Source organism: Beta vulgaris, chromosome 4 (genome assembly GCF_026745355.1).
Source record: "Beta vulgaris subsp. vulgaris cultivar EL10 chromosome 4, EL10.2, whole genome shotgun sequence".
NCBI classification, from domain to species: domain Eukaryota; kingdom Viridiplantae; phylum Streptophyta; class Magnoliopsida; order Caryophyllales; family Amaranthaceae; genus Beta; species Beta vulgaris.
Genome location: NC_079205.1, coordinates 66,205,436 through 66,218,307, shown reverse-complemented (window position 1 = coordinate 66,218,307; position 12,872 = coordinate 66,205,436). Strand labels below are relative to the sequence as shown.

Here is a 12,872-nt window from a genome sequence, read left to right as displayed (position 1 = left end):
ACGCAACAAGAGGAGAGAGAAAGTGAAAGGCGAGTGAGAGAGAGAACAGAAATTACGTGCAAGGGAGGAGAGAGAAAATAGAATGTAGGGCAAAATATTGGGTTTTTAGGATATTTAAATAGGCTAATCCTTTTGGGCTTAGGAAAAGAAATTTCAATAATTAAAACTTTGATGACTAACAAGATGGGCTTATTAGGACTTTAGTCATCAAATTATCCTTTCCCTTTTTATTACTTTTGGGCTTTCGATTCCATTAAGTTTTCTTTTAAATATGCTTTTAATAATTAAACTTTTATTTAAAATATGCTTAATTAAAATATTACAGGTTTTGTTAAGCCATGCAAAAATATTTTTAGTTGACTTTTAAAAATAGTCAACCCTTTTTAAAAGTCAAACCATTTCCAAACTCATTTGGATTTGAATATAGCTACATAAATAACTTAATATATTTATGAAAATCCTTTAAAAATGTGGGGGATTACACCCTCATTATTAGAGATGGAAATATCCAGTGGATCACCCGTCCACCCGCCTTAATGACGGGTGAAAAACCCACTTTAAACGGATGTTGGACAGATGACGAATTAACGGATGCTGGTGACGGATCAACTTCGGATAAAATAATTTTCATCCATCATCCGACCCGTTAACCCGACCCATCACCCGTTTAGTTCAAAAAACCTTTTTTTCCAGGTTAAACCTAAAGGCCCACTGTCTAATTTCACGATTTCATTATCATAAATTTCACAATCTCACGTTCTCATTTCTCTCTCTTATGCCTCTATTTCTTACTCTTCTCTCTGGACCCCTCTCTCTCCCTCTCTCTCTATCTATCTATCTATCTCTCTCTTTCTCAGATTTATGGCTGAAATTTCAAAGGATCTTCTAATGGTGGAAATTGATCAACCTTCGAGAAAGTTGCAGCTTCATCATCGCAACCTTCCAACAAATTCAACGACGTCGCTTTAACAATCCATCACCCGCACGTCGTTTTTCTTGTTGATGGTGGTGTTCATTTGAAAAAAGATTCCTAATTGGGTATGGGACGTCCAAACACTAATTTCATCAATCATTAAAATCTAGTTTGAGTCCAATTATCTCTTCCTAATCCCACAAGGGGAACCTATAAAACCCCCAATAAATACCCGATTTTTCCCACACAACTTATTTTCTCTCTCCTCCTTTTTTTTCCCAATATTTCGTCCCTCTCTTTCTTTTTCTCTCTCTGTTTCTTTCTTCCTCTTTCTTAGGCCCTCACGTCTCCTCCTCAAATAACATTTGTAATTAGCAACACACAACCAAACACCACCCTAAGAACCATCTTAAGGATCAATTTATGTAATTGCATACCAATTCATAACCCACTTTTTGAATTTGGGTATCAAATTCATACATATTGAAACTCTATAATGTGCCACTATATGGAGTTTGTAATCCGAAATATACGTGTTTAAAATATATGTCTAATATTATTTATTGATTTCATATGATCACAACTCATACTATAAGTTGTTATCTGGTATAATTTAATCAATCACTAATCTGGTTTGACATCAACTTATTTATGTGAAGTTCTATGTTGTACATATTGCATAATTTCAACGCTTCGTGGACTGTTGGTTTCTCTTGAAATTGGCAATTGACTGTTTAATAGGCAGAATATCAAGTTATTTGCATTTGGCTTGAGATTTTCACGGGTTAATCCCTGACTTTAGAGTTCAACGACAGGATTAAGACACATGCATAAGTATATAACTTATTTCTATCCACATATTTTATGATTGATTTGTAAATAATGGTCAATATTTATATGACACTCATGATTTATAAAGCATTAAAAAAATGTAAATTGTGGCACTCAATTAATGTCCTTTTGATGTTTTTAGTTTGTTTTTCTTGGCATAAAAGGATTTCAATTATGACATAAATTTTATTACACATCCGGGTATATGATAAGCATGATCATCCAATGCTAATTTTTTTTGCTTATTATTCATTTAAAATCATCTAAATGCACAAAAAATACTAAAAAAAAAAGTTTAAAATGAGTAAAAGTAATTTTAAATATACCAATCATGATACACCTGGATATATGTATGATGAATGAACTTAAGCGATAACGTAAATAAAGGAATGGAGGGAGTATATAATTTGTTGCAATTACGAAGCATGTTGAAAAAAGAAAAATGAAAGAGGCTGGAGCCTCGGGGGTAAAATTGGAAAAGCAGGAGTGTTAGGCCGGGGCAGAAGAAAACAAGGAAAGAAAGGGAATAGAAAAAGGCGAGGTCCATAAAGACGTCCGTTTATTGGATTTTTGCAGAAACCAGAAATACAGTGTAAGTTCTCCCACCTCCACTCTCACAGTCTCATTCTCTCTCTTTTTTTTAAAAAAAAAAAACACAAGAAATTGGGGGAGGAAAAAGAAAAGAAAGACAAGCAGAGTTATCTGATATCTGGAGGGGAGAGAGAGAAAGAGAAAGAGAAAGAGGAAGAGGAAGAGGAAGAGGAAGAGGAAGAGGAAGAGGAAGAGAGGGGTGGGTGGGGTTCGAGGTAGGGAAGCAGAGTGTGGATGCGCTTTCTTTTCAAATCTAAAGTGTGTCTATTATCTATTATCTATTCTCTATAGTGCAGTGTAGTGTAATTATTAATGGTGAAGACTGAAGATAGAGCAAGGGAGTAATTACTAAACTGGGGCTGGATCTCTCTCTCTCTCTCTCTATCTGTGAAATCTGTCTACAGTGACTTAGAGTGGTGGTGGTTGTTCAACTTCAACAGTAGCAGTAGCAGTAGCAGTAGCAGATGAGCAGGATGATGTGGATGGGTGGAGTTGCCTTCTACTTCTACTTGTTTTTCTTCTTCTTCTCCTCCTCTTGGGTGTGGCTGCCAGCTTCCGCGGCCAGATTGCATTCACCCTCTCGCCAGAAGTTGGAGCTCCGAAAGCATTTGAACCGTTTCAACAAGCCTCCTGTCAAAACCATCCAGGTCCTCCCTCTCTTTTACTTTGAAATTACCAACTTTTTTTTTCTTTTCTATCGTTACTCGTCACTCGTCAGTGAGAGAGGTAGACCCTAATTTCTCTACTCCACTTTTTTTTTTCTGGTGCTCGTGGTTTTCAATCGGATTTTTTTTTTGTTACTACTTTGCACGACCATATTTTCTTTATTTTGTCATCAATGTCATCACTTGTTTGCTGCTTATGTGATTTACTCTTTAGCTAGGAAATTAAACTCACCTGGGTTTTCCTGCTTCTCCTCTCTACCCCCTTTTCTCTTTTCTTTTTTAGACTTTTTTTTTTTTGTTTCTTCATAGTCCTAAATGCAAATGCAAATGCATCCCCTAAATTTAATGTTTTTCCTGATTCTTCCTTTTTCTCTTTCCTTTCTACCATTTTTCTCTTTTCCAGATTTAGTTTGGTTCGCTTTATATTCCCTCAATGGGTGGGTGACTATTGTACCCTTAATTCAACCTGCTTCGATTTGCTCACTTGTGTATTTTTTTTCTATTGTTAAATCTTAATATCACTGTTGATTCTATGACGTAAATGGTTTATCTATGTTATAATGTCTCCAAGTTCTGTAGCTTGAAATTTATGAGTGTATGGTGTATTATGCAGAGCCCAGATGGAGACTTTATAGACTGTATTCCCATTAATCACCAGCCAGCCTTTGATCATCCTTTCCTCAAGAATCATACTATTCAGGTCTACTTCCCACAATCTGTACTATCTGCTTCTTATAATCTATGTATCCTACATTGCTCAGTGCTTACTCAGGGTTTATGTTGGCGATGATACATATAGATGAGGCCTAATTACCACCCAGAAGGTTTGTTTGGTGACAGTAAGGTGAAGTTTGGTACAAAGCCAACACCGCGAGCCAATCCAATTAGACAACTGTGGCACTCCAATGGTAAATGTTCAGAGGGGACTATCCCCGTTAGGAGAACCAAGGAGGATGACGTGTTGAGGGCCAGCTCTGTTAAGAGATATGGAAGGAAGAAGCACCGCGCCGTTGCCAAGCCTAGGTCTCCAGATCCAGACCTTGTCAACGAAAGTGGCCATCAGGTTTCCTCCTTCATCTTCTAACTTTTAGACGCCCACTCTTACTTCTGTTACTACTTTTATCATGGCAAAGGCAAAAAGAAGTTGATACTTCCTTCACTAAAAGAACATTGCTGCTTTATATCCCTCTTTTTCTTGATTCTTATTCTATTTTAGTTTTACTTCCTAAATCCTTTTTTTTTTCTTTTTCTTTTCTTATTTGGTGGACAGCATGCAATCGCATACGTTGAAGGAGACAAGTATTATGGAGCAAAGGCAACCATAAACGTCTGGGAACCAAAAATTCAGCAACCTAATGAGTTCAGCTTGTCTCAAATCTGGATTTTGGGAGGTTCCTTTGGTGAAGATCTCAATAGTATTGAAGCTGGTTGGCAGGTATATGTTTTAAGATTTGATGATTGTTTTTTCTTTACCTTTTGAGTTAGTGACATGATCATATTGCATTTTTACGAGTAGCAATCTAGTTGCATGCACCCTATTGATCTTTGAGTAACTTTGTATCCCCATGACTCTGCCACGACCCCATTTCATTTCCTTGAATTTTGGTCCTCAATACTCCCTCAAAGTACAGTACTATGAATTATTATATGTTGATATGGGTGCTTATTTACTGCTTTCTGGGCTGTGTGGATGATCTGGAAACAGGTGAGCCCTGATCTCTATGGGGATAACAACACCAGGCTTTTCACATATTGGACGGTAAATTTCCCCTTAAGGAGTATGTTGAGCTTGTTTGTCTAATTATGAGAGCATTGTGGAGCGCTAACCTTCGATTCTAATATTTTAAATTTATAATCTACAGAGTGATGCATATCAAGCGACGGGATGCTACAACCTCCTGTGCTCAGGATTCATACAGATTAACAGCGAGATAGCAATGGGAGCAAGCATCTCCCCTGTCTCTGGCTTTCGAAGTTCCCAATATGATATCAGTATACTTGTCTGGAAGGTAAATTCCATATTCTCCATTCAATCTTAGTTGTTGTGGGACCAACTTTCCATATTGTATACTACTACTAATAATACTAGTGTTCTTTGGCCTGTTCATTTTACATGGTCGCAATAATTTTTCATGTAGTAGTATAAAATTCAATAAATATAGTGGCTTTAGCTGTCAAATCAATACTCAAAAAGGATGCATTTTTACAATTTTTGGAAAAGAGTTATTCCTGAATTAAATATGGAAGGAGAAAAGGGTGTTTGTTTTCTTGAATTATTTATCTATAGAGTACTTGCTAAGGAGAGGAAGAAAGTGACAAAGCTGTGGTCTGTGGATCAGATGCTAAGAAGAAAAAGAATCTTTCAAAATGGTTCCCTAATATTAACTGATATGGCCTTGTGTATTAAAAAACTGGGGCATTCTTTCTTTTTTAAAAAAAAAAGTATTTTCCTGCATAGGGCCCCCACGGGGCACCACCACTCTTAATTGTCCTCTCTCTCTTATCAATCAAGAGTGAGGACAATGAAAAGCAATTGGTATTAGCCTTTTGATCTAGAAATGAGGACAAAAGATGATCACATGTAGTGTTAACTGTGTGAATAATGGGAAATGCATAACAATCCAAATTATCTTTTGACTTATAGTTTAGTTGTGGGTGCCCCAGCCCCCTCAATTCTGTAGGAAGTGGTGGGACTGATGAGTGGGTGGTTGGGTGGGATGCCCAGAGTAACAACCACCTTATGTCTTCTTTGCTTTCGTTGTGTTATTGAATATCTAGTACAATTTGGTTTGATTTGATATTAACCCTTTAAGGTAATATGGTATTGCTTTAATACTCGTAGTTGTAGCATCATGGCCATGGGTGTGGAGTATTCCATTGTATTGAAGAACTAGTGACTTCTCATTTATTTTTTTAAGAACTAGTCACTTACCGTTTTCATCATTTCGAAAAAAACTGCTCACTCTTTTAACAAAAGATAGTCTTGGTCCATACATGCTCTCTTCCATGCCCTCTATCTTCTTCAAATTATGATAAATTTTCTCTCCTCTCTCTCTGTCTTTAAATATAGTAAAGAAAGTATGTGCCCTCAAATTTGAGCACTACTTTCCATTTTGAAAGTGTATCTACCATAAGGAAGTAGTTTTCCGAAAAACGGAAGGATTAATATACAGCAATGAGTGGTTATTGCAAGTCCAAATTATCATCATTAGTAGTAAGTAGTTGTTGAAGTGATTGTTGGAATGTTATTGTATGATGTATGTAGGATCCAAAGGAAGGGCACTGGTGGATGCAGTTTGGGAATGACTACGTGCTGGGGTATTGGCCATCATTCTTGTTCTCATACTTGGCAGACAGTGCGTCAATGATAGAATGGGGAGGGGAGGTGGTAAACTCAGAACCAGATGGACAGCATACGTCAACTCAAATGGGGAGTGGGCGTTTCCCAGAGGAAGGCTTTGGCAAGGCAAGTTACTTCAGAAACATACAGGTGGTAGATGAGTCCAACAATCTTAAAGCTCCCAAAGATATTGGTACATTCACCGAGCAGTCCAACTGTTACGATGTTCAAACCGGCAGTAACGGCGATTGGGGTCATTTCTTTTATTATGGAGGCCCTGGCAGAAATTCTAAATGCCCTTAGATGCTTCTTTTAATGGAACGAAACATTACGTTAAGTTACTGCTGAAAATACTGGAAAGTAGAGTACTATATTTAACCTTAAAAAAAAAATCAAATTAATCTATCCCTTTCCCCCATCCCTTAAGAAAAGGAAAAAAAAAAAAAAACAACCCAAGGAGGCAGAGGTACCCCAAAGGGATTAGCCTCATTGTCTCTGCATATGCTCTTCTGTAATATTCGATCTTGGTGTTTGAAGTTTGAACCATAAAACTCATTTTCTCTCTCTCTCTCATCCCAAATTCCACTTCCAATTCCCAACCCTTGTTTATTTTATTACTATGTGAGTAGGATGGTGCAAGTAGAGTTAGCTTTTTGCTTGTTTGTAGTAAATGAGTATTAAAAATGTGTTTTTCTTTTTTTTGGGTTTTCACTGGTATTGGGTTTTGAAGCTTCTCCTCCATGTAACTATGTAAGAAAGTGTATGGGGAGGGAGAAATCAGCCTGAGTTTTTGTTTCACTAAACTCACAAGAAGCAGGTCTGTTGTCAATGCTAGTATTTGTTAGTTCCATATATTTGTAATCAAATTGATTAGTGGCATTTCATAATTTGTTTTCTTTTTGGTATGATTTGTACTCTGATTTGTCAAACTTCTTTTCAAATGCAATTTGTTTTTGTTTATGCATTCTTTCTCCGTTACCTTTTCCAATAGTAGGAGTATCTCTTTATCTTTTTCTTTTTCTTTATTTGTCCATAAAGTTGGCTTTAGATGTAAAAAGGAAAGGTGGTTTTGAAAAGATGTAGTCGTACTATTTTAAGATTTTAAGAGGTTATGCTATGACTGAGAAGTGAATAAGCATATGAAAGGAAAGGAAAGGAAAGGAGCGCATGTGATTGTAAATGGATGACAGCACTTTCCACTGACCAGTCGCATTGGGCCTACCGTTTCTCTTTTATTTTGCCAAGAATCCAAACCTCCACTGTTCCCAAGGCCTTTTCAAAATGTTTATCCTCCCTACTCCCTAGTCCCTCCCAACAAAGTTCTAGTGTTAGCATATTGTGTTTGTGATATTGCACTTATATTAGGTTCTGTTTGAATTACTCATTTCGTTTTTTTTTTATTGTTACGTTTACAATTTTTTACACATGTTAATGGTTCTGTTTGAATTACTCATTTTATTTCTTTTTAATTGTTACGTTTACATTTTTTTACACATTTTAATACAAAAAATTTACACTATATTACATATCTTTATTATATAAGCCAAGGGAGGATGTGTGATGTCCTATTTTGAAGTGACTAAAATATCCTTAATGATCTAATTAATAGAATGAAAAAAATTACAAAAGCAAAACATTTAAAAATTCTCATTCCAACTTGCCATTTAAAACAAGTTTAAAAATGGTATATGCATCAAATACTTGAATCAAAAATTAAATGGACAAAATATTTATACTTTATAAAAAAAGATGGCATACATAACGTGCACATGAAAAATCTGAACATTCACTACCTGTGATACTCTTTAATTCAGATAATCCAACTCAGTATTTTTGTTCTTTCTGTTCAATATTCATTCACAAAAAATTAATGTTTAACAATCACTCACAACCTTTTTATTTTTTTACATTAGCGAATTAATATATCTAAATTCATCTAACTGTTGAATTTTTCACATTTAAGTTTAATCATAAATAAAGTACAAATGAAGTATCTAATAGAATAACAAATTTTGAAATTAACGCACACATCGCGTGCATATGAAGGCTAGTACTACTAGTTGGAAGACCACTGATAAATATCACTATAGCTCTTTTATTTCTTTTATCTTTTTTCCTCCATAATTCTCTTCTATTTATTTAGTCATGAGCAGTATTTCGATGGTAGTTATTTTGGGTATATGGGTCATGTATGGGTTAATTATCATATGGTAACAAAATCAGGTTTTATTGATGATAGTTGTTAACTATTAAAGGCATGTGATTAATTATAAAGACAACAAAAAAAATACATGGTGAACTTTGAAGAGTTTGAGGGTATATAAGGTCAAAAAACAAGTTACTTGGGAGTATGTTGGCAAAAATTTGTAATATTTATCTAGATAAATGGTCTTATATATCTCTATATTATTCATCTTTGAATGCTTATCCGCATAAATTTAGATCAATTGATATGGTAATTCTATCTTTTATCCCTTTGAGAGATTTGTTCTATATGTGATTGTATTTGCAGAATTCCAAGATATTATCATGAATTTAAGATTACACATGTTGAGATCCTAGTTAATTTACTATCTTTAATCTCATTCACCCAATTATCTGTGTGGCTAAATTTTTTAGTAAATGAATTATTATCCTTGACCTCATTTTCATAACTTGATGATTGATTATGTGGTGCTTTAAAACTCGTGAAAAAGGCTCAATATACATATACTCCCATTATTTTATAAAGTTCTTATTACTTTTGATTTTAGTTTTTTCTTAAAAATCTTCCTACTTCTACCTTATTCTTAAATTTTGTTCCATTTTCACGTTATTTTATCACAGTCGTTAGACTCACATAATTATACACTTTATAACAACCACATTATCTTCTCTTATTAAAATAAACTAAAAAGACTCACTTCACAGTTCACACACACTCTATCTCCTCATTGCTTGTTTTCAATTGCAACAATTCGTATGAAGATCTTTAAAATCATGGAACAAAGAAAATGATCTTATGTAAAGTATATTTTTAGCCAACTTCAATTGTACAATAATATTGATTTTTTGAATTGTATAAGTAAAGCTAAAGTTGTTCTATATAATTAATGAACTGTGTGGTTATATATATATATTAGGTTTTTTAGATTTTCTTAAATTTGTTGTAGTTTTTCTTAAAAAAAAAAATCTAAAAATGAGTTAAACATGACAATCATTAATTATTAAATTGATACTAGTATATGTTCAAACTGGCTGCCAAATTAGTTGTTTTAGATAAGTGTACGATACAAACTAGCTTTTATGTTGAAATACTATAATAAATACAAAATGGTAATACTAGTTTATGCCAAATGTTATTCCAAAAGGTTGAAGTTTGTTTGAAAAAAGTAATTAATGTAGCAATTGTTGGTTGTTCGAATAGTAGTTTTTTTTTTTTTTTTTAATAGGTTCGAATAGTAGTTAGTTGTTATATATTAACAGCCAAAATTGCTAATGATTTAGTATTTAGTAGTACTTATTGTTGATTTACTCCCTCTGTTTTATTTTGTTATTTCTCATATTTTTCATTGGTAAATTTCAATATATTGCTCTTATCTAGAATATTTCCATACATAGTATAAGTTGATGACTTAATTCCTATTGATTTTGAACTCCAATAAATGTGTTCATACTATTCATTGGTCATGTTTTACTCTTTTAATTAATTTATTTTATTTAAAATAGTGGAATCTTACCTATTTTGTAAATTGCATTGATTTCTTTCCCGTATCTAAATAGGAACAACAAAGGAAAATAGAGGGAGTATTAGATAACAAACATGAAATATATGTTTCTTCCATAAGGTGTTCTCGAAGCCAACTCTACCCAAAGGATATCTATTTAAATATTTTCAAAACTCTACTTCAACCACTAATAGATACTTCAAGCACTAGTTCACCAAACAATAACATTTATCATCATGATAAATTTTTACTTAACTAGTCAAAACTCTAAAATCAATATGAATAACAATATATAAGGGATATAAGGGAGGGAAGGGAAAGAGGACTACAGCTTTGGAGAAATGAGACTCCATTTTTCTTTAAATCTCTCCAATCCCGAGGAATAATGTTAGGAGGAAGGATAATACATTCCATCCTCAATTGATATTGTTTGACGAAAAAACGGTGGTTATATATATATATATATATATATATATATATATATATATATATATATATATATATATATATATATATATATATATATATATATATATATATATATATATATATATATACACACAAAATAAATGTGAAGATATCGTTTGATTTTTAGGGTCGGACCAATTTTATGGAGGTTGGAACACATGTCAATTTATCCCATTTTTGTATTTGTGAATAATATCTCATAAAATTACCTTTTCAGTATGGAGGTTGGAACACATGTCAATTTATGGCTTATCACCAGCCTTTTGAACAATGACAACTCATATGTTATTGCATTAATTTAAGTTTTTCTTTAATAACAAGACTCTAGTATAGCTGTTTAAGAGATTTTATACTCATTTATTGGGTTATATATACCTATATAATGGTGTTTTATTTCTTTTCACAAGGTTAAATTTGTTTCGTGTTATAAAACAAGGTTGATGAAGATTCATTGGTTCATGCAATAGATGTCATATCAATTTCTAAACCAACATAATCAAATTTATTTATATTTCAAAACCACAAACAACAAAAGATGAATGGGGTGTTTGGCTTTTTGGGGCAAAAAGAAGGTTCTGGACCACTTTAAGAGTTTTTTATTATGTGAGTGTTTGGTAAACATAGTTTCAAGAAAGAATTGTGGGTGAAAACTCTCAAAATAAAAAAGCTCATCTTTGGAGCTTTTTCTTTAATCGATTAGGTGAGAGAATGTGTGAATAACTTTTTTGCTTATAATTATAATACTAATATATTGATTAAGATGTCAATAAATGTCATTTTACACAAACAAAGGGTAATCAACAATCGGCTAAATTTTACCAAACACATTTATGTGAAAAGCTAGTCAAATTTACTAAACAAGAAGGTAAAAGTCTAAACTCTAACAACTAAACTATAAACTCTATTTGTTAATTAGGGCCAAAGACCCCTTGTGTGTGATCTTATATCAAACAACGAAATGAAAGTGCGTATATACTATTACGTTGTAAAATAACATCTACAACAATCATGGTTTTACCATATTACAATGTTATTTGATCAATTTTTTGCTATATGTTTGTCGGTTTTGATTTTTCTTTTAGATGTTGTTTGCCTTTTTATTTATGAATTAATTTAGTTATAAAAGAATACATATTATTATTGATTCATTATCATCAATCTTACTCTACCTAGGACTTTTAGGTCCAATGGTATGACTTCCTATTTACCACGTAGAAGACCAAGGTTCAAATTTGGGTAGAAGCAAAAATTTCAAAGTTGGGAGGGGGGGGGGGGAGGGGGGGGGGGCTTGTTGGACCTTTGGTTGAATGACCATGTGTGAGAGCAGCATAAAGGAAAATTCTTCTTATTACGAAGTTCCCAAAGGGGACCAAAAAAAGAGATTATCAATCTTATACTTTAACTAGAATTGTGATATACTTATAACTTAAACTAGAGTTGTGGCTTCCGAAAACCGTGTAGCATGGGCTTTCATAAAAGACGAGTGTTACTCAATTAAGACATCTTATATGGTGGGGAAAGTCGGGTAATTTATAACTTTTTCATAGAGCGTGGGTTAAAAATTTGGAGCCTCCAAGTCTCCCCGAAGGTAAGACACTTTTTATATGGCAACCCCTTCCCGTTAGAGCTTTATTAAAGCACCGTCATGTTGTTGATGATGATTTGTGCCCACTTTAATAAAGAACCATGCTTATAAAATCATGTACAACTATGTTGTTAAAGCCTATCATGTATGGTTCCGGAGAAATAAAATGTTATTTGAGAATCAGTGCCGTACAGATGAAGAAGTGGTGTCCTATACGCCAAAGCAGCTCATGAGTATGGAGAGTACTCGAAGAGAATCTATGAAGGGCTGAAGGTTGTTGCTGCTGTATCATCAAATAAATGGATGTGTTATAATGATGCATTGTAGTGGATGATGGGTGGGGTTAGGAGTGGTGGCCTGAAATGAGATGGGAAATGTTGTCTGCTGCTACCCCACGAGTCAAGGCTTGCTGGGTAGTGGAGGTGGCTGAAGGAAAAGCCTTGTGCTTCGCCATCAAGCTCGCTTGAATGCATGAATTCTTGAAACTAGGAAAAAAAGTAACCTATAAATGATAATATATGATTGTGGTTTTCTTTTTGCAAAGAATAATTTAAAATAATTTTTTTTTTCGCAAAATTGAACTTTTAAAAGGTTTTTTTGGAACGGATTAAACTAATCACTAAATGGATTAAACAAGTCATTGAATGGGTTAAGAACTATCATTAATGAATAGATTAATCTGTTAACGAAATAGATTAAACTAGTCACAATATTTAAAAATGTGGCATATTCTTCTTAATATTGAAGTTGGGCCGGTGTCGAATTTTAAATA

The 12,872-nt window shown here is 33.6% G+C and overlaps 1 protein-coding gene across 1 annotated transcript; it reads left to right on the top strand.

Moving 5' to 3' along the window:
* The first annotated feature begins 2,203 nt into the window (after positions 1 to 2,203).
* Positions 2,204 to 7,304, top strand: LOC104889836 (hypothetical protein). Its single transcript, XM_010675161.4, has 7 exons — positions 2,204 to 2,982; positions 3,614 to 3,700; positions 3,800 to 4,063; positions 4,271 to 4,435; positions 4,706 to 4,759; positions 4,863 to 5,009; positions 6,266 to 7,304. The coding sequence occupies exons 1-7, from the start codon at positions 2,800 to 2,802 to the stop codon at positions 6,641 to 6,643; spliced, it is 1,278 nt and encodes a 425-aa protein (XP_010673463.2). The 5' UTR covers positions 2,204 to 2,799; the 3' UTR covers positions 6,644 to 7,304.
* Positions 7,305 to 12,872: the final 5,568 nt, after the last annotated feature.